The 24,935-nt window shown below is 30.3% G+C and overlaps 1 protein-coding gene across 1 annotated transcript in view; it reads right to left on the bottom strand.

Annotated features, from left to right (window-relative positions):
• LOC138315755 (protein disulfide-isomerase TMX3-like) overlaps positions 1-24,935 on the bottom strand; it is a 267,210-nt gene that overhangs the window by 239,339 nt on the left and 2,936 nt on the right. Inside the window, exons 3-9 of the mRNA XM_069257004.1 lie at positions 24,853-24,892; positions 24,505-24,668; positions 23,320-23,400; positions 22,958-23,072; positions 21,728-21,805; positions 19,050-19,116; positions 17,685-17,859 (exon numbers count right to left, since the gene is read on the bottom strand). Of these exons, the coding sequence (XP_069113105.1) occupies positions 17,685-17,859; positions 19,050-19,116; positions 21,728-21,805; positions 22,958-23,072; positions 23,320-23,400; positions 24,505-24,668; positions 24,853-24,892 (720 nt within the window). The remainder of the gene's footprint in view (positions 1-17,684; positions 17,860-19,049; positions 19,117-21,727; positions 21,806-22,957; positions 23,073-23,319; positions 23,401-24,504; positions 24,669-24,852; positions 24,893-24,935) is intronic.

Here is a 24,935-nt window from a genome sequence, read left to right as displayed (position 1 = left end):
TTTTTAGCATTTTGCCCAAAAATGAACATCACTTGATTCAAAAACTACAATTCCCGTTAGCATTTCAACGAAAGAAAAACAAAAATGTTTGATTCATAAAACATAAATGTAATCTTTTTTATAAAATATTTATCTAAAATTCCTATATGAAGTTGACATTACATCTTTTGTTAGGAGCGGCCCACCTGGAAGCCATGTAAAGAATACCCCCATTCCAATACATTCAAGTCAGACAGATTTTCAGGGTCAGTTGATATGAAGCTTTGATGAAATTTGATTCAGTTGAATTTTACAACCATTTTATGTGTGAAGAAGTTAGTTTAATTTCCAATTTATGTGGGCAATGATTACTAGTGAGGATCTCGTGTCGCATGATATTGCTAAATCTTGGCCTGTTTTTGTAATCAGACAAATGATATGGACATGAAATGTAACCGTTTCTAGCATTATTGCTTTGACTGATAGGTATCAAGTATATTTAAGGTACACTATAAATGTCAAACATTTGTTTCAGAGTTTTTTTAATCATTTTTTAGAATTCCACATGTGACGAAATTTAAACAAAAGTAGAAACGTACTTTAAATAACAAAGTCATTTCAAGTTACATTTTATTTTGCGAATTCACCACAAATTACAGCTTGTGTGACATATTTTATTGTGGATGGTGTCTTTTTGGACAATATTATAACCACAATTAAATTCATTTGAAATACTTTTCTGTCAAAAATTTGTCTGAACTTACACAGACTGTCAGAGGAGCATACTAGGTCAGATAGAGTCAAATTGTATTAAAGGAAGAGATAAAAACAGCAACAGGACAGAAAACCTAAAGTCATAATAATGGAAGGTGATGACATGGGATCTGCTTGCCTTCATATTGACAGGATATGATATGATGGGACAACGGGATGCAATGGATACTTTATGAAAATAATTCTATACTTTCCATGTCATGGCTGGGGCATGCAATTTCATAAAGAATGAAATGATGAGTAAATTGGAAAAATAAAAAGACAATCCAAAAACGATTTGATGAAGCAGCGCAGATACGGAGGTGCTCCGCAATAAGGTTGGACTCCATATAGATACTTTCACCGACAACCTTTACTAATACAAAATGTACCTAGGCCCAGGCATCTGTGCCCAGCTGCATTCAGAATTGTACATACACAGAACTTCAGCCAAAACCCTTACATCAGCTAATTTTTGTCGGTCAAGTAAACAGAGCTTGCTAAATTCTTGTATACAACTTTATCCTTAATGACTGACACAGCATTCCTAACCTAAACACTACTTCTCCCTAATTAATGATCAAGATAAAGCCGATCTTTATATCTTCACAAGTACACAATAACCAAAACTCTTTAGAAAAAAATGAAGACCTCATTTCTTAATTTCCATGGCTTATAAAGAGTAAAATAAGATAAAATCTTCCATGAAACTAAACGTTTGGTCTAGAAGTTCCTAAGAAAGGTGACTTCAGGTCAAAGTCACAGTAATAAAGACTGAATGAAAAGGTTAATCATGAATTAACTATTGCTACTATATGGGCCAACTTCATACCACAAATCAAGCAAAGTTACCAGACCTTTGGATTTTTCACATTTTGCTTACAAACAACGGCATTAAAAAGGGTTAATGATGTAGGTGGTAAACTTAGTAATTATCTACATATAAATGTAAACTATCTTATATGACTATGTAGTGAGTACACAAATTCATATGTAGTTTTGATAGGGTTATTTTTAACATCTCCAACATCATTGTTGTACTATATATTACAGAAAGTTCCTTCGATAACAATGAATTTCATTTCTTGGTTCATTCATTATTTATTTATGCAAAGATAATTGTTATAATTGTAGAAAAAATATATGGATACATGCTTAACAACAATACCTATTGCACTGGATTTTTAAATGACTTAATGTATAGATGTGTGTGTTATGTCTGCTGAAATAGAACGGGTTTGCACCTAGTTTGATGTACAAGTGTATATTACATATCCCAGTATATATGGAGAGATACCAGTATACGTGGATATGTTCATGCTCGAAAACATTATGTGGAGGATGCACAACAGAAGCAGATAGGATGATATAGGTATTCACAAACAGCTTAAGTTAATAATTATTGTACAAAATGCAGAGTGCATTCCAATGTCACAAACAAATATGATCGTAAAATCATAGACTCTCGGCAGGAAAAATTGTGGAGAAATCATTTCAATTACAGAGAATAACTGAATCAACACGAAGGACAGCCCACTTATGATAAAAACAAATGAACGTTGTGATAGTGTTACTGAGTCTGGTAATAAAGATGGAGTCCTAAATCATCAAGTATACAGGTTCAGATCCACAGCTGAGAAAGAAACAGATTGTTACGTTTCTTCAAAAACACATGCAACTCATTCCTTGTTTATTATAAATACATTCTTTCACTGTTTCGTTTCAGACCTGAAAACTTTTCTATTTCCTTTATTCTCCGTAAGACTTTTGATAAATTAAGGTACGGTTTCATTTTGACACGATACATGTCACTGGTTTAGTATTAGCTCAGGCCATTCAGCTCGATTGTCTAGACTAACATGAAGCATGTTCGACCAACCTGCTGTGTCACCTATCTTAACTGCTTCTCTCCCAAATTATAGTGTTATCAATCCGAATCTTTGGAGCTGCGGGATACAGGCCGGTGGGAACCAAATAGTATTGTAAATAGGTTGGTACTTATTAAAGTTATTTTGAAAACAACCTTGGCACTTAAATCTTAACCTTCATCATTATATTAAATGTCATTACAAAACTAACAGATCAAGTTTTTAAACAAGGTTGTTTTGAATGTTATAGATGATATTTTCGTAAACAAATGATTGTTCGATAATTGGGCTATTTGTCCTAATCACAGCTTTGATAATTCAAGGATAATTTCATATCTAGTGTGATCTATGTGTGAGTGTCTGTATGTTTTGGAAGGCTGCAGTATATTCATATTGTGTCTTTTTGTAATAGTGAACTATTGCCCTGTTTATAGTGCTATCTCACTGAAACATGCCACCAGAGACTGGACACGACGTCCCTCCCAGTCACATGACTTTGTAATTTGCATTCTTCAACCAAAGACATTTGCTCCAACATTGAACTGGTATAATATTGTGCATGTGTGAGCATAAGGCTATATACCATCAATTTTTTATATTTTTTTAACTAACCTTTGAACAATGATAGTGTATTTGTTCAGAATATACCTATGCATCCTTACAACGGAGGCAATTAGAACTAGATGTGTTTGTTAACACCTGTTTACCAACACATCTCTAAAGGAACGTTCTCAACAATTTCTCTATTTCAAGAATGCTAAATGAATGTGCTTCACTCAAGTGGCAGCAATAAGCTCACCTATGAAAATAATGTATCAAAAAGTAGTAACTGCCAGGAAATGTGATGGTTGAAATACCTACACCTGATTCATGAAATAAATTCTGAAATCTCAGCAGGGAAAAAACTGAATAAAATGTAATAAATACCATAGGTATTCCATAGACTTAATGGTTCTGAGAATTCTTCTTTAAGGCCTTACTTCTACTTGTACTGACAGACTTTATCAAATTATATAAACATAATAGAGCAAATACGAAAATCTGTTTTATTTGTATTGCCCCTAAACCAGTCAACACTGAAGAAGTTTTAAGTGCTAAGGACCGATTAAAAAGCTTTAGGTTGGTAAATGGCAGCTTATCTTTACTTCTTCACCTGTGACTGCAGTGGCCCAGTGGTTAAGGTGCCACACATTCTACTTCTAATCATCTACCTCTGAGTTATGGTGGCCCAGTGGTTAAGGTGCCACACATTCTACTTCTAATCTAATCATCTACCTCATCTGAGTTATGGTGGCCCAGTGGTTAAGGTGCCAGACATTCTACTTCTAATCATACTACCTGGTTAAGGTGCCAACATTTACCTAATATGGTGGCCCAGTGGTTAAGGTGTCAGACATTCTACTTCTAATCATATACCTCCGAGTTATGGTGGCAAAGTGGTTAAGATGCCAGACATTCACCACTACCTCTCCATTTCTGGCTATGGTAAGCAATAGTGAGACATTTTCCACTAGCCTTCCACCTGTGGGCTTTGGAAACTTCATTTGATAAGTGTCCATAAATAATGCAGTTTTTCGGTTTTTCTTAAAATACTTTAACTTTCTTACCTATTACCAAAACCAATCATATCTAAAAAAAAAAAAAATTAAAAAAAACATATAATAGAGTTTTAAATAAATGAATATAAAACTGAAAACTAAACGATCTTAAATTAGTTTACACCATCCATAAGACATAATTTCTAAATTGGTCAATACCGATATAACAGGTGATAAATCAACAGTACAGGATAACCATGTTACACTAAAAGTAACATACACAAACAATTATGATTAATATATTGCAAAGTGCTTCTGATTAGCAATATGGCCATCAAACCCAGTATAATGTGTTTTAATAATCACTGCAGGCTTCCAGTTGCAGGACCATTTAATGAGGATTCAACACTTTTAATTCTGAACATGTAGCCATGATCATGCTATAATAATCCTAAAAGAGTTCTATTACTGACGACACAATAATACCTTGGGCGGTTTTGGTGATCACTACATCAGCGAACTGTCACTATACCGTTGCACGCTGTTGCTTCATTCTCAATAACTTGGTCACAGTATTTATAAAGTAATATCTCGACGGTGCCAGCAGGTGACGCTGTTATGTCATACGTGTATGTGTAAGCACAGGTATAGCGACAAGCGACAACATTTACACATGTTTTTAATGTAACGTACCGTACATTGCAGAACTTTAAGCAATTTACTGAAGTAGCTTACATATTATAAAATTACGTTCATTATGTACATGTAACGTAATTATCGTAGTCAAACTTGACACGATTAGTTTTTATGCAAGCATTGAAACATAATCATGGAGAAATCAAAGACTGAAATTTAATCTACACAAAAGTACTAAATGCATGAATTTGGAAACCAGACTAGAGTTACATACAGTAGCTATAGGTAGTTTACTTATAGGAATTATGTTGGAAATGGGAAAATATGCCGTAATAACTGTATTGTAGACAATGTAAATGCAGAGACCCCAAAATGAGTTAATAATGTAAATATAAGCATTAAACTATCTTCCTCTGGAATCTTTGGTCTATATAGATGCCAGAGCTTTGCAGACAATCATCTCATAATGCACTAGCGCACATTATGAAGATTGTCTGCAAAACTCTGGCATTTATATAGACCATAGATGCCATATGAAGATAGTTTAATGCTTAAATAACTACACTTAATACTAAAACAATACTTTATACTATAACTATACTTTTTACTATAACTACACTTTATACTATAACTATACTTTATACTATATAACCATATTTTATAATATAACTATATTTATACTATAACTATACTTTATACTATAACTACACTTTATACTATAACTATACTTTATACTATAACTATACTATATACTATAACTACACTTTATACTATAACTATACTTTATACTATAACTATATTTATACTATAACTACACTTTATACTATAACTATACTTTATACTACATAATTATACTTTATACTATAACTATACTTTATAAATATAACTATACTTTATACTATAACTACAATTTTACTATAACTATACTTTATACTATAACTACACTTTAAACTATAACTATACTTTATACTATATAACTATACTTTATAATATAACTAACTATATTTTATACTTTATAACTATACACTATAATATTATACTATATAACTACACTTTATACTATAACTACACTTTATACTATAACTATACTTTATACTATTAACTATACTTTATACTATAACTACACTTTATACTATATATAACTATATTTATATACTATAACTATACTTTATACTATATAACTATACTTTATACTATAACTATACTTTATACTATAACTACACTTTATAATATAACTATACTTTATACTATAAACTATACTTTATACTATAACTTATACTTTATACTATAACTATACTTTATACTAAAACTACACTTTATACTATATACTATACTTTTATACTATAACTACACTTTATACTATATACCTTTATTTTATACTATAACTATACTTTATACTATAACTATACTTTATACTATAACTACACTTTATACTATAACTATATTTTATACTATAACTACAGTTTATACTATATAACTATACTTTATACTATAACTATACTTAATACTATAACTACACTTTATACTATATAACTACACTTTATACTATAACTACAGTTTAATGCTCCCACTCAATGAAATGAGGAGGCACAGATGAAAGCAAAATTAAATTTATTTGTTAAAACTGTCTTCTATAAGAAAGCTGCTATGGGTACAATAGTATTCCTTTAGCTACTAAACCTGGGTGATTGATGTGTCAACATCTGAAATATAATGTAGTATAGTCATATAGTATAAAATATAGTTATAGTATAAAGTGTAGTAGTATAAAGTGTAGTTATATAGTATAAATATAGTTATAGTATAAAGTATAGTTATAGTATAAAAGTATAGTTATATTTATAAAGTATAGTTATAGTATGAAGTGTAGTTATAGTATAAAGTGTAGTTATATTATACAAATATAGCATTTTGGTGAGGTCGATACATGGTTATATCGACCAAAGAAAAAATATTTGACCGAGGACGTAGTCCGAGGTCGATATTTTTTCTATGGTCGATATAACCATGTATTGACCGAAATCAAAATGCTATAATTGTTTTATTATTTTTTCTGAAATTGTTACATTTTGAAATGAGTGTGAAACTAAATGAGCATCGCATTTTAAATTCTGCTTCGTGATGACAGTTACAATCTTATGACTTTGTAACAAGTATAATTCAAAAACAACATATTAAAACAGTATCAATTGATGCACTTTAAGCTTTTATTACATGAACCCGGTGCATGCGTGTTTTTGTAAATTGCATACATGTACATGTACTCCATTACACATGTAGCTCCATGTCTTAAGGACAGTCAATTAAATGTATAGTTTGTTCTCCGTTGAAATAATACACTTCGACGTCAAACATATATTAACAGATTCAGATTGACATTAAGATACATTATCTTATGCTTAGTACTCCATTCCGTAAAATGAAAGTCGTATACATACAGTAGGATTAGCCTAGGCCTAATGTTGTAAGTAGCCTAGGTGTAATTTTAAAAATAAATATCAAACGTATTCACTATTCAATGGCTCCAGACGCTTAATGTATGTTATTTACGATTGTTTCCAACTCTCCTATACCGTGTTTATATTGAAACTTTAAAAGTTTAAACTGTAGACTAGTCATCAGCTGGAAGTCGTCATCATCTTTGTTAGAAACCTAAACAATCAACGTCGTCTGTCACATTTTGTGGTTACGCTTCAAACTAAGGTCATCAAAGCGTTTGTTTCAAAGCGCCAGGAACACTAAGCGTTTTGGTAACGTCGACGATAACGTTATCTAAAAATAACCGTGCAATATACTTTTTCTATAAACTACTTCCGGAAAAATCGTGCAATATAGTTTTTTATATCGGTGATCACGTGGCGTGTTTTTTGACCAATGAGAAGTGACAAAAAATCCAGAAAAATAATAAAGTACTTTATACTATATAACTACACTTTATACTATAATAACTATATTTTATACTATAACTATACTTTATAATATAACTATACTTTATAATATAACTATACTTTATACTATAACTACACTTTATACTATAACTACAGTTTATACTATAATAACTATACTTTATACTATATAACTACACTTTATACTATAACTACACTTTATAATATAGTTACACTTTATACTATAACTACACTTTATACTATAACTATATTTTATACTATAACTATACTTTATACTATAACTACACTTTATACTATAAACTATACTTTATACTATAACTACACTTTAAACTATAACTATACTTTATACTATATAACTATACTTTATACTATAACTATATTTTATACTTTATAAGTATACACTATACTTTATACTATATAACTACACTTTATCTATACTATAACTACACTTTATACTATAACTATACTTTATACTATATAACTATATTTTATACTATAACTATACTTTATACTATAAACTATACTTTTATACTATAACTACACTTTTACTTATACTTTATACTATACTATAACTATACTTTATACTATAACTACACTTTATACAGTATAACTATACTTTATACTATAACCATACTTTTATACTATAACTATACTTTATATACTATAACTACACTTTATACTAAAACTACAGTTTACTATAACTAAATGATTATACTATATAACTATACTTTATTTACTATAAAATTCTAACTATACTAATAATATACAGATGAATAGCATATAACTTCTACACTACACTATATACTATATAACTACACTTTATACTATATACTATATACATTATACAATAGAACTATATTTATAAAGGTATAGCTACACTATTATACTAAAATTTCTATACCTTTATATACATAGCTATAATTACGTAGTTCTTTATACTATAAGGTATACTTTATAAATATAACTATACTTAACCTAATAGACTACTACTACCTTTAATAACAATAACTACACTTTAAAAACAATATATACTACAGTATTATACATATATAAATATACTATAATACTATATAACTAAACGGCTATTACTATACACTAAATATTACTACACTTTATATACATATAACTATACAATACTTAAATACTACATTAACTAGCGACTTTATACTAATAACTACACTTTATACTATATAACTATACACTTTATACTAACTATAACTAATACTTTCTTATACTATAAACTACAGATTTATAACTATGATAACTATGACAGCTTTATAATAAGCTATACTTTTATACTATATAACTAGTACCTATTATAGCTATAACTACTACCTATATATACTACACTTAATACTATACTATAAACTATAACTACACTTATACTATAACTATATTACTACACCTTATACTTTATAATAGATACACTATACTTTATACTATAAGACTATACTTTATACTATATAAACTACACTTAATTATAGCTATAACTATACTTTATACTATAAAACTACACTTTATATTATAACTAATACTTTTATAACTATAACTACACAATAGTTATATACTATATAACTATATTTTCTACTCGATACTAAAACTATATACTATATAACTACACTTTATACTATAACTATACTTTATACTATAACTATACTTATATATAAGACTATTATCACTAATACTTTATACTATAACTACACTTTATACTATATAACTATACTTTATACTATACTATACTATACTAACTATACTTTATAATATAATAACTATACTTTATAATATAAACTATACTTTATACTATAACTACACTTTATACTATAACTACAGTTTTATACTATATAACTATACTTTATACTATATAACTACACTTTATACTATAACTACACTTTATAATATAGTTACACTTTATACTATAACTACACTTTATACTATAACTATATTTTATACTATAACTATACTTTATACTATAACTACACTTTATACTATAACTATACTTTATACTATAACTACACTTTAAACTATAACTATACTTTATACTATATAACTATACTTTATACTATAACTATATTTTATACTTTACAAGTATACACTATACTTTATACTATATAACTACACTTTATACTATAACTACACTTTATACTATAACTATACTTTATACTATATAACTATATTTTATACTATAACTATACTTTATAATATAACTATACTTTATACTATATAACTATACTTTATACTATAACTACACTTTATACTATAACTACAGTTTATACTATAACTATACTTTATACTATAACTATACTTTATACTATAACTACACTTTATACTAAAACTACAGTTTATACTATATAACTATACTTTTTACTATAACTACACTTTATACTATACCTTTATTTTATACTATAACTATACTTTATACTATAACTATACTTTATACTATAACTACACTTTATACTATAACTATATTTTATACTATAACTACAGTTTATACTATATAACTATACTTTATACTATAACTATACTTAATACTATAACTACACTTTATACTATATAACTACACTTTATACTATAACTACAGTTTGATGCTCCCACTCAATGAAATGAGGAGGCACAGATGAAAGCAAAATTAAATTTATTTGTTAAAACTGTCTTCTATAAGAAAGCTGCTATGGTATAAATAGTATTCCTTTAGCTACTAAACCTGGGTGATTGATGTGTCAACATCTGAAATATAATGTAGTATAGTCATATAGTATAAAATATAGTTATAGTATAAAGTGTAGTAGTATAAAGTGTAGTTATATAGTATAAATATAGTTATAGTATAAAGTATAGTTATAGTATAAAGTATAGTTATATTATAAAGTATAGTTATAGTATGAAGTGTAGTTATAGTATAAAGTGTAGTATATATAGTACTTTATACTATATAACTACACTTTATACTATAACTATATTTTATACTATAACTATACTTTATAATATAACTATACTTTATAATATAACTATACTTTATACTATAACTACACTTTATACTATATAACTACACTTTATACTATATAACTATACTTTATACTATAACTATATAACTACACTTTATACTATAACTACACTTTATACTATATAACTACTTTAACTATACTACTTTATACTATAACTACACTTTATACTATAACTATACTTTTATACTATAACTATACTTTATACTATAACTATACTTTATACTATAACTATACTTTATACTATAACTATACTTTATACTATAACTATACTTTATACTATAACTAACTACACTTTATACTATAACTACACTTTATACTATATAACTACACTTTATACTATAACTACACTTTATACTATATAACTACACTTTATACTATATAACTACACTTTATACTATATAACTACACTTTATACTATATAACTACACTTTATACTATATAACTATACTTTATACTATAACTATACTTTATACTATATAACTATACTTTATACTATATAACTATACTTTATACTATATATACTATACTAACTTTATACTATATAACTACACTTTAAACTACTATACTTTATAATATATATTACAACTTTATACTATAACTATATTTTATAATATAACTACACTTTATAATATAACTACACTTTATACTATAACTATACTTTATACTATATAACTACACTTTATACTATAACTATACTTTATACTATATAACTATTCTTTATACTATAACTATATTTTTATACTATAACTATACTTTATACTATATAACTACACTTTATACTATAACTATACTTTATACTATAACTACACTTTATACTATATAACTATACTTTATACTATAACTATATTTATACTATAGCTATACTTTATACTATAACTATACTTTATACTATAACTATACTTTATACTATAACTACACTTTATACTATAACTACACTTTATACTATATAACTATACTTTATACTATATAACTATACTTTATACTATAACTATATTGATACTATAGCTATACTTTATACTATAACTATATTTATACTATAACTATACTTTATACTATAACTATACTTTATACTATAACTAACTAATTTTATACTATAACTACAGTTTATACTATATAACTATACTTTATACTATAACTATACTTTATACTATAACTACACTTTATACTATATAACTACACTTTATACTATAACTATATTTATACTATATAACTACACTTTTTACTATAACTATACACTTTACTAAACTAACTTTATACTATAACTATACTTTATAATATAACTATACTTTATACTATAACTATACTTTATACTATAACTATACTTTATACTATAACTATACTTTATACTATATAACTATACTTTATACTATAACTATATTTATACTATAACTATACTTTATACTATAACTATACTTTATACTATAACTATACTTTATACTATAACTACACTTTATACTATAACTACACTTTATACTATAACTACACTTTATACTATAACTACACTTTATACTATATAACTACACTTTATACTATATAACTACACTTTATACTATAACTATACTTTATACTATAACTACACTTTATACTATAACTACACTTTATACTATATAACTACACTTTATACTATAACTATACTTTATACTATAACTACACTTTATACTATAACTATACTTTATACTATAACTACACTTTATACTATAACTATACTTTATAAATATAACTATACTTTATAATATAACTACACTTTATACTATAACTACACTTTATACTATAACTACACTTTATACTTTATACTATATAACTACACTTTATACTATAACTACACTTTATACTATATATCTACACTTTATACTATAACTACACTTTATACTATATACACAGAGCTAAAAGAATTATCTACTTACCTATCTGAATCATCAATATAAAAATCAGATTTTATTGACATTAACAGTATTTTGATCATAAAAATCAAGCCTTTAGCTGTATTATCAATGAAAACCAATATACATCCATTATCAAACTTAGAATATCAAAATCAGAAATTAAGCTTTATAAACAGCTGACAAGGTAGGCGGTAGGAAGATAGCATCATCTTTATTCACAGGTGCATCGACTGTCCCTAGTATACACAGAGATGTGTTCTGATTACTCAGGGATCCAAACAGCAGCCCTCCACACAAACACCTAATGATTTATTGTTACTTTAAGTTTTCTATTACATACTGATTTATCCTTCAGCGACTCATTTTATGGTTTTTTATGAGCTGAAGTTCCTCAGGTTTCTGCTTTGTCCATTGGCAATTTGAACAGAAAAACTTGTCAGACGCACATAAAACACAAATTTTGTGCAGACCGTACAGGTCAGGTAGGATTCATCCTGCCATTTACATAACACTGAATAGATGTGATGGCAGATAATGCTTTGTCCTGCTGTGTTCAGTATTTCTGCTGAAGATATTACCCCGTCCTGTATACTCAATAAAACTACGATTAATAACAGCCAATATTTGTCACAATGATCAAATTACCAAAGTTTTCCCTTTTAGCTACCAAATGCTATAAAGAATACAGTTGATATTTTAATTGTAACAATCAGAAATAAATGAAAGTAAAAATACTTGTCCCTTGCATCCCTATGACATTGTAGTATGTATGGACAAGGCAGACCAGACAGGAAATGCTTGCAACAGATCTAGACCCGACAACCCACTCCACCACTACAACCAATTAGAAATAAGATGGCCGTTGGCTATTGGTCAAACATCAGACAGCCTAACAAATAAACCAATACATACAACATGCAGCATGGTTAATTATCCTAATTACCAACGCTAGGATACCTAAATCACACACCCAATATTGCATGTGGTGTTCATAGATGGATCGAGTTATAACTAACACATGATATGAAATACAAGTCGTTAATGTAAAATTTAATAAAGACTGCCCTTTGTCCATTGTTACATAACATAATGGTTGTGCTTCCCTTTTCAACACTTTGTGTCGCAGACTCCCATTTACCTGTATATAATGTAGTGTCTGAATTAAAGATATACTCAGGCTGCATTATAAACATAATATGATGTCATTTAACTTTTCTTACATCCATGTTCTGCATTTCATAATCTCAGATAACATTCATATGGTAATTATTTTCATTGGGTTCTTTCATAAAATGTCAGTAATAGCCTTCATTACATGTACAATATTGAAGACAGGGATATGAAGTGATGTCTATCTCCTGTGAGATGATGTGACTGATGAGTTTAGGTATAACACTTAGCCTTTGAAGTCTGTCTGGCAATGATAATAGTGGCTATAGTCAGTTGCATGGTCAGCAGTAGTTCTCCACTTTTCTTAGCTTTCAGAACCTGACCCACTATAAGATGATGGTAACAGTTTATATAATGTAAAATAGGATCAAATCAAATTTGGACTTTATGGAAATAGTTTCCATGTAAGTGTAAGTCAAGTGAAAAATTCCAAGGACTGTATATACATCAGCATGTCATTAAACAAATAAAAAAATAACAACAATATTCTTATTTTCTATAAACATCAGCATGTCATTAAACTAAAATAAAACAACAACAATATTTAAATTTTCTATCTTCTTAAGAGACATACTTAAGAAGCTGGAGTCTCCTCGTGTAATAGGATTATCCTGACTTATGATACAAGAAAACAAAAACATGTACAGGAAAAAAAACCACCATTTATCATACACATGTTTTTTAATTAATAAAGCTGAACCATTCAGACACAGAAAGAGAGAAAAAGCGGTAGAATGTTTGACACATTAACAACTAGGCCACAATCACTCACAAATAGAAAGTATTAGAATGTCATATACATTTGATTTCACATCTATATGGACCATAGAACAAAATTAAAAATAGATTTCTGGAAATTCCCTTTTGGGCAGAATATTCTGTAAAGAAGTAAATGTTTCGGAGTCTGCTGGTTTGGTATTTAGATTAGATCAGTTTTAAAAGTTTAATGTGTGTCTTGGACAATACATGTAGATGTAAAAAGTACATTTAAAAAAAAAAAAATAATAATTATTTCAAGTTTCTATTGTCTGAGGGAGATAATCATGAGTCAGAGTGTAATCTTTTTTTTTTAATTTTGGTCATTTTTTGGTGCAGATTGCAGTTCCCATTTAAAAGTTCCAAGATGGCAAATTTTTAAAATTTTCAATTCACAAGTGTATGAGATAACCTTCTTAGGAATCAGTATCAAAGGCTTAAAAACTCTGGATAGTGTTTACCCTGGATAGTGGCAAACATTGACATTATCATCTATGGAACACCATTTAGTGCTGTGTAGCCCCTTACAGAACTGTACCGAATCTAGTCTCACATGCACTTCAACACAGTATCAATAAGTCAGGCAGCAATATCATTTGACAGATTATAAAAAAACGTGCAGACAAATAAACTAAATTATGCATTTATTAATGCAGCATTTATAAAAAGCTACCAACAAAGCAAGGAAATGACTTGTCAATCAAGCAGTAAGTGCTACTGCAAATTATCAATTACGTTTGACAAACAGTCATCTAATAATTTGTTTGGTCCAACAAAGATGTCGTGTTTCATACATCTTGTTTATGTTATGTCTTTCTTTAAACACAACCAGGAGCATGGGCAAGACAGAGGTATTATCCAACATATAATATACTCAAAGTGTGCGAGTCAGCCGTCCAGTTTTCACATGAACCAAAACAATCATACACAATTTGAGTGTATAAGCCTGCCATTTCCTTTTTTCCAATTAAGTCTCATATCTTCATACGTCTATTCATCAAAGAAATATATCATTCTTCCACAACTTACATACTGGTGTGCCACCATAAACCACAGAACAAATGTCTTTTTGAAAAAATGGATCAGTTACCAGTTTTCTTGATGAACGTGTCACGAAACTGATCTACAGTACTTAGCTACCAGGAGACATTAAATAGGGGAACCAGTACAGTCTGAGTCTACACAACTATGACAATAAAATGTAAAGGAAAAACTTCCTACAAAAGTATGTTTACACAAATCACTAAAAAGACATTTATGTAATTTCAATTGTCCTCTATCTTTCAGAATTTATTTAGAAAATTTTGCAGCTCTATACAACAATTATACCTAGATGATTTCAGTACAATTTCTTATTTTGGTGACATTTACATTAATTCCAAGGAAAAATGTAACAGCCCAATGTCGCCAATTTGAAATTTGAATACGCAGTTGTCATTCTTTCATCATAAGTACATTAAATAAATCTTGATAAGAAAACATTGTCCTTGCTAAAATATGAGGTAATTCAAATTGTCACACCACTAATGCACAATGTCAAACTTCTAGTGTCTTTAACTAATGTTGTAACATGCAACGATAAATAATATTTTGATTTATCTTACTTGCAATTATACTAAAAGAAGGGATTGCATTCTATCAAAATATTGCACGAGACTTGACATGGACAATCTCCTAAATTTATCAAAAAAATTTATTTGTTAATGTACCCACTTTACATGTACAGAGACAGAGGAAATAAAATTTTGAAATTCTTTAGTATACTGTATAAGGGGGGACAACTTCAACAACTGTATGTCCTTGTAAGTCTCTTTTCAACTCCTAAATTAAAGATGCTCCACAGCTGACAAATGGTATTTTTTTCTCTATCAAAAACAGAAGCAGATGATTTAGCAATTTTCTTCAGTCACAAAAGTTAACCTACTTTACACCATTACCACCATTGAAAAGTTTGAGCTTCTAATTTTATTCAAAATAAAAATATTAAAAATAATTATTTGCATCCAAAAAAATTCCGTGGCACTATGTCCTATATGGAATGACATGCTGATTGTGTATGCACCAAGAACAAAGTAGATTATTTTGTATTGTTGGTTTTTTTGTGTTCATTAGATATATTTATACACGATCAATTATTGTTCAAATGATGATTATCGTTATGCTCTGTGATGGAGCATCTAATTCTTTAAGCAAAACATCAACTAGTTAATGTAGCCACTTAAAGTGTACACAGACAGAGGAAATAACATTTTCATAATCTTTGGTATAATACCGTATTAAGTAGAGACAACTTCAACATTCAACAAAACCTTACTTGACATACATTCAATCTAGAATACAAAATACTTTGGCAACAGATGACAAAGCTACATTGATAACTTTAGCAAATAAGAATAAATTTGAATTGCACTTCTGTTTCTACACTCGACCTCCGACCTCCACATACATGTATTTAGGTTTGATTAAGGTTAGAGGTGAATATAGAATAAGTTTGTTCTTTGCTATAAAAATGGTTTCGAAAATGATGAGAAGACAATTAATTTCATTTTCATAAGTTAACTAGTGATTACCATTACCAAAATGCCTAAAATGCTATAAATAGCAAAAGCAGTCACAAATATAGCAACATTATTGGTCAGTAATTTTCTCTCGGAAATATCTATCAACGTAATTGTCTTGTATGTATCATATATATAAACGCAATGAAGTGAGACCAGACTTCTATCCTCAGCAACCAGTAAACTACTCTGTGTCCCACAACTCTATTTGCCCTCTTCACATAACCTCTAGTCAGAGCATTTGTAACTCTTCAGCCTGGGAGAGACTTCTACCACTTCCATCTATGAGCTGGAAGATCTCAGAATACACTCCTACAAGATGAGCCAAATTAGAGTTGGCCTTTCACTATAACGTTCTCCTGTTGCAAAACCGTAGACCTTGTCAACTTTTGTTTGAAGCAGGAGGATTACCAGAGACTGGTAAATACATACTCCAAATTATGTTATAGAATATACTATTGATGTCTCCTTACAACACAAGTTTTACAGCACAGAGATGATCTTCAAATATCTTCTTGAAGTAACATTGTAGGACATCTATTTCTATCTGTAACATCCTCTATTGAAGTCAGTTTGAGCTGTATATAAAGTGTCCACTGAAATAAATCCTACTACAATATACAAATTCCACCTACCTTTCGCTGTGGGTCTTGCTTTCTGTATCTTCGTCATTCATCACCATCATAACTAGGATCTTCCCACTTTCTGCAATGTCATTTATGTTGGCCCCGGTGACCAGGGGGAATGCTGGGAAACGTTCGGAATTAATCCATTCCTGTAGACTGGACATTGTCACTATACCTTCAGGAGCTACAGAAAATAGTGGATTTATCATTTTCTGGTGGTTGAGAGCTGGATAACACATTCATCAGTAGTGTAATTTAAATTCAACATGTTTGTGTCAAAAATTGATCTAATTAGATGCAATGCACAAACAAGAGATCCCAGAGGGATCTTGGCGCCCACCAAAGAATGATCTATGTCTGACAATGGAAAGAGGGATCTTTTCCCTGCTTTTCAAACTTTTTCAAACACACTACATATAAAATTTGAGACAGATCGCTATAGTACTTTCTAAGAAAAGTGGTAACAAACTTCAACAATGAAATCTAAGATGGCGGCCCGTTGGCCATCTTGTTTACCAATCAGTCCTGAAAGGCATTATGCATCAGTCCTAAAAGGTACTATGCACAACTAGGGTACAAGGGGAACCTATGCATGGAATTTGAGAAAGATCCCTTCAGTACTTTTTGAGAAATAGCGGTAACAAACTTTAACTATCAAAATCCAAGATGGCCGCCTGTCGGCCATCTTGTTGCCCGATCCGTCCCAAAATGCAATATGCACAACTAGGGTCCTAGTAGAACCTGTATATGAAATTTGAGAAAGATCCCTTCAGCACGTTTTGAGAAATAGTGGTAACAAACTTTAACTATCAAAATCCAAGATGGCCGCCTGTCGGCCATCTTGTTGACCGATCGGTCCCAAAATGCAATATGCACAACTAGGGTCCTAGGGGAACCTACATATGAAATTTGAGAAAGATCCCTTCAGTACTTTCTGAGAAATAGCGGTAACAAGAATTGTTAACGGACGGACGGACGGACGGACGGACGGACGGAAGGACGGAAGGACGGACGGACCACGGACCACGGACGAAAGGCGATTTGAATAGCCCACCATCTGATGATGGTGGGCTAAAAATGCAAAGCAGATTTTTTTCGCAGCTAATAGACTTCGCGATTTTCATTTCAAAAAAAGTTCACAAAGATTAACATTCACATATTTAGAAATTGACTGGAAATTCCTATCAGTATCAGTGATGTAGATGCTTATTCGCAGAGATAGTTTTTTGTGAATGTACTTGGACCGCGAAAGTCGATCACACACAAAAGGAGTTGGTCTACAGTAAAAGATTATTAACTCAAAAGTTGATGCTGTCCCTTTCTGCAACTGCTGCTGAAGGCAGGACAAAGACTATAAAATTTTCTCCAACTTACCCTTATATTCCACCATCTCTTGATCTTTAAATGCAAGTACTGTCGGGATTGTAGTGGGCTTTACACCCTAAAAAGTAGCAACAAAAAGAACATTCTAATATACATAATACTCATTAAGTCTCTCCTATTCTATCTATGATATCTTTAAATTCACAAAGTCATTGCTTAAATGTGTCAAAATAGAAAAATCACTAGACATACATGGAATATGTATTTACACTTTGAGAGGTAGTGAATATATCTAGTTTAACTACCATTTTACTTGTATTCTCTTTATTAAATATATATTTTAAACTTGGATGGTCATGAGACCTCTATAACAAGAGGCCCATGGGCCTTAACGGTCACCTGAGTTAGAATATATAATGAAACAAATAATAAACAAATTAAAGACATATAAACACTATATGCTGGGCCTTGAAGTTGGTCAGTGATTTATAAATTTGACTCTTTAGACTATGAAGAGTATTTGCTTCCATCAAACATGTGAACTTAGAGGTATTTTTTGAAATTTTAATCATTTTGACCCTTTTTGGTCCTGCCCCTCTGGTCCCCCAAGGGGTCATCGAGGACAGATATGAATGTTAAAATGCTATATCTTCGGCTAATAATTCTTATCAAGTTTGACTTATTTCCTACAAAGATTGGGCAAATAATGTTCACAAATATGTTTTTCCTATATAAACTAAAGTAAACTTGACCCCTCCCCAGGGGGTAACGTGAGACCCAAAGCTCATATAATTCACAATTTTTATAAAACACCTTAAGACCTTTCCATCTATAATTATTTGATTCTACTATATCCAGAATTTTAGAAGATTTTTGAAGTTTTAGCCTATTTGACCCCTTTTTTTGCCCCGCCCTCTGCCCCCAGGGGGTCGGCCAGGACCAATATGGATATGATATTAAAATGCTATCTCAGGCTAATAATTCTAACCAAGTTTGACTCATTTCCTATGAAAATTGAGCAAAAAATGCTCATTAATGTGTTTTTCCTATATAAACTATAGTAAACTTGACCCCCTCCCCAAGGGGAAACAGGACACCCCAGGGTCATGTAATTAACAATTTTTATAAACAAACTTTAAGACCTTTTCATCTATAAAGTGTATTTGATTATACCATTTCCAGAATTTTAAAAGAATATTTTTGAAGTTTTAGCCTATTTGACCTTTTTTGGCCCGGCCCCTCTGCCCCCAGGGAGTCGGTCTGGACCAATATGGATATGATATTAAAATGCTATCTCAGGCTAATAATTCTAACCAAGTTTGACTCGTTTCCAATGAAAATTGAGCAACAAATGCTCATTAATGTGTTTTCCCTATATAAACTATAGTAAACTTGACCCCCTCCCCAGGGGGAAACGTGAGACCCCAGGGTCATATAATTCACAATTTTTGTAAAGGACCTTAAGACCTTTCCATTTATGAAAAGTATTTGTTTCTACCATTTCCAGAATTTCAGAAGAAGATTTTTGAAGTTTTAGCCTATTTGACCCTTTTTTAGCCCCGCCCCTCTGCCCCCAGGGGATCCGCCAGGACCAATAAGGATATGATATTAAAATGCTATCTCAGACTAATAATTCTAACCAAGTTTGACTCGTTTCCAATGAAAATTGAGCAAAAAATACTCATAAATGTGTTTTCCCTATATAAACTATAGTAAACTTGACCCCCTCCCCAGGGGGAAACGTGAGACCCCAGGGTCATATAATTCACAATTTTTGTAAAGGACCTTAAGACCTTTCTATTTATGAAAAGTATTTGATTCTACCATTTCCAGAATTTCAGAAGAAGATTTTTGAAGTTTTAGCCTATTTGACCCCTTTTGACCCCACCCCTAAAGCCCCTGGGGGTCAGTCATAGAAAATTTGTTAATAGGATTAAATGACCATCTCATACTGATAATTCTGACAACATTTGACTCATTTCCTATTACAAATGACCAAATAATAAGCAAAAATGTGTTTTCCCAATATAAACTATAGTAAACTTAACCCCCTCCCCAGGGGGAAACTAGAGACCCCAGGGTCATATAATTCACAATTTTTGTAAAGGACCTTAAGACCTTTTTATCTATGAAGAGTATTTGATTCTACCACATCTGTGAGTAGAGAAGAAGATTTTTGAAATTTTACTCAATTTTACCCCTTTTGGCCCCTCCCACAGCCCCCTGGGGGGTGGAGACCATATAATTCACAATTTTGATTGGCCTTATGCCTTAGAAGGTTTGTGCAAAATTTCATTGAAATTGCTTCAGCAGTTTTGGAGAAGAAGACGAAAATGTAAATTGTTTACGGACATACGACTGACGACGCACGATGACGGACAAAAGGTGATTAGAATAGGTCACTTGAGACTTCGTCTCAGGTGACCTAAAAAGGATGGACCAGCAATGACTATTTGTTGGTAAATCATTGTTTAAAATTGGATCTATCATTTTAAAACTAACTTTACTACAAACCCCTTTATTTTCATGCTATGATATGTTGTGTCTTCGTTATTTCCAACAAATACATAAATTCCTGATCAAGGGTTCATACTCACAATGATGCGTTCATGTAATGTTCTGAACAATTACTTAAAAAAAAATTGAATTCAATTTAGAGCTCTCTTCAAAATAACGCCAAAATTTGAATCTCGCGAAAATAAATTGGCTTACAGTGCTGCTACACTTACACTGGGTAGGACAGAAGAACTACCAGCATAGAAGTACGACTGGATCAACATCTGTTCTGCTACATTACTGTACTTGCTCTGTCAAAATTAAAATCAGAAAATATTGTAGAATTCAGGAAGTGTTGTTTTCATTGCATAAACATGTTATTTCAACTTTAATATGTCATATATGTTGAAACTGTGCCCTCACTGTTTATTATATTATTGTTTGGTCAATCAGGTTTATATTTCTCTATTGCGGTCTTACTCACAAACATGTCATCCACAGGATCCTGTTTATTATATTATTGTTTGGTCAATCAGGTTTATATTTCTCTATTGCAGTCTTACTCACAAACATGTCATCCACAGGATCCTGTTTATTATATTATTGTTTGGTCAATCAGGTTTATATTTCTCTATTGCAGTCTTACTCACAAACATGTCATCCACAGGATCCTGTTTATTATATTATTGTTTGGTCAATCAGGTTTATATTTCTCTATTGCGGTCTTACTCACAAACATGTCATCCACAGGATCCTGTTTATTATATTATTGTTTGGTCAATCAGGTTTATATTTCTCATGGTCTTATCACAAACATGTCATCCAGAGGTTGTCATCAGGTTTATATTTCTCTATTGCAGTCTTACTCACAAACATGTCATCCACAGGATCCTGTTTATTATATTATTGTTTGGTAGGTCAATCAGGTTTATATTTCTCTATTGCGGTCTTACTCACAAACATGTCATCCACAGGATCCTGTTTATTATATATATTTATTTTTTGTCAATCAGGTTTATATTTCTCTCTTTGCGTCTTACTCACAAACATGTCATCCATCCCAGGATCCTGTTTATTATATTATTGTTTTGGTCAATCAGGTTTATATTTCTCTATTGCGGTCTTACTCACAAACATGTCATCCACAGGATCCTGTTTATTATATTATTGTTTGGTCAATCAGGTTTATATTTCTCTATTGCGGTCTTACTCACAAACATGTCATCCACAGGATCCTGTTTATTATATTATTGTTTGGTCAATCAGGTTTATATTTCTCTATTGCAGTCTTACTCACAAACATGTCATCCACAGGATCCTGTTTATTATATTATTGTTTGGTCAATCAGGTTTATATTTCTCTATTGCGGTCTTACTCACAAACATGTCATCCACAGGGTCCTGTTTATTATATTATTGTTTGGTCAATCAGGTTTATATTTCTCTATTGCAGTCTTACTCACAAACATGTCATCCACAGGGTCCTGTTTACCCAGAAAAAGGAAGAATGCAGAATCTTTATGCTGCCGCTTAGCTTCATCAAACTTGCCTTTGCTGGCAAGATTTCGAACTGCAGGTCTGCCAAAAAAAATGGATGTTAAATGTCATGATTGAGAAAGTAATTGTAAATCCTCGCAAAAAGTGCATAACTTTGTCATTGTATGTTGTTTCCTAACACATGAAAGACGAGAATCAAAGACCTGCACAAAACACTTTAAAGAAAACATTCATTTTATTTTTTCATGGTTGTGTTTTAATCAAAATAAACAAAATTGTTTAATTACAAGCAGTATTTAAATTTCCAGACTAAAGAAGACTACTGTACCCTTTGGCTCGATTCACAAATTCCAGGATGTCCTCTTTAGACCGGTCCCCTTTATGAGTATAGATATTTTCTCCATTGAAACTGCAAGAGATCATACTCAGAAGTAACTACTTTACAGGACTATATGCACTACTAGGCATTTATGGCTTCAAATTACAATATTCCATGTAGGAAACAGAATTTATTTTTATATAACATATGGATACATATGATGACACAGTACATGCACCAAAATTTGCGTTTGACATTACACTTTTATGTGATAATGCCATCGAAATGGGGGTTCTGCCATTTTACCCAAAATTCATAACAAAATGTGCGATTTTGGACTGTTTTCATTGAAAATAAATATGAGCGCATGCATGAATTTTTCGCAGAATGTGTTGACTACCATAACACACTTTTTGACAAAATTTTATGATGGCACATGCATGCGCTTATACTTTCCATGAAGCATTTATGCTGAAAAAGGTTGGCAAAATAATAAAAAATGGCGGGAAATTGGAATTTGGCTATTTTTTTGTGACGTCATATCGTCAAAAAAATGTTTTAAATGTCCAAAGGAGTATATTTTCACAACCCTTCAGATTTTTTTATTTCATTCTAAAATTATTTTATCTATGTATGAATAACTAAATTTCAGTGAATTTCAGAGCTAAAAAGGCCCAATAGTGCATATAGTTGTTTTTACTACAATGCAAATAATTAGAATTTTTTTTCTACAATGAAAATAATTAAAAATAACAATGCATTGGTAATTAGATTAATTTGAGTATGGACTTTCTTAAGAAAGTTCTATTTAGCCAAAAGAGTCAAGTACCGTAAAACGTTACCTCGAGGTGCAACTTTTATCTCTCCATGTCTCATTGCAAACAATCACCACAGTTCAACATACCTTTTTAATGATTTCAGACAAAAATCATTGATTTATCTACATCACTACCAATGGAACTAATCTAGAACCAATCAAACTTCCTTCACTAAAACCTTTTATTTAACACGGTGAAGACCAAGATAGGCCATGCCTGATGTCTAATCCTATTGACACTTAACATCTTTTTGTTAATGAAGTAATTTGGAAATTGAAAAAAAAATCCGTCTGGCCAAAAAACACTAAAACGAATTAAAAAGGCCCTGAGTTGAACAAGTTTCAGTGACTGTATATAAAGTTTCATGTATACTTACAATTTTATTGTTGGAAAACCTTTAACACCAAACTCTGAAGCAACACTTGAGAACCTGGTACAATCTAACTTTCCAACCTTGACTGGTGTATTCCTGAGAGAAATAGAGACTTGGTGGAAGGTTGGCTCCAGCTTCTTACAATGGCCGCACCAAGGGGCATAAAACTATGAACAAAAAGAAAAGATTGAATGTATATAATCAAAGATCATTATTATTGTACCTGTGATCAAGAAGAAATAACACAACACACTTTTGCTTCAACTCCAGTATTTATACTCCACAACACATAAATATATATATCAAGTTAATGTTACAAGGATACCAATTAGTAAATTAATTTTAACTTACCTCTACAAGCCAGGGTGACTCTTTATAGACTTCTAGAAATCTGCAATGGAAAGAACACAGTTTATCAAACTAAAGGCAATACA

This window comes from Argopecten irradians, chromosome 2 (assembly GCF_041381155.1).
Source record: "Argopecten irradians isolate NY chromosome 2, Ai_NY, whole genome shotgun sequence".
Taxonomy (NCBI): Eukaryota; Metazoa; Mollusca; class Bivalvia; order Pectinida; family Pectinidae; genus Argopecten; species Argopecten irradians.
The sequence above is the reverse complement of the archived record's forward strand: the minus strand, read 5'-3'. Positions and strand labels throughout refer to the sequence as shown.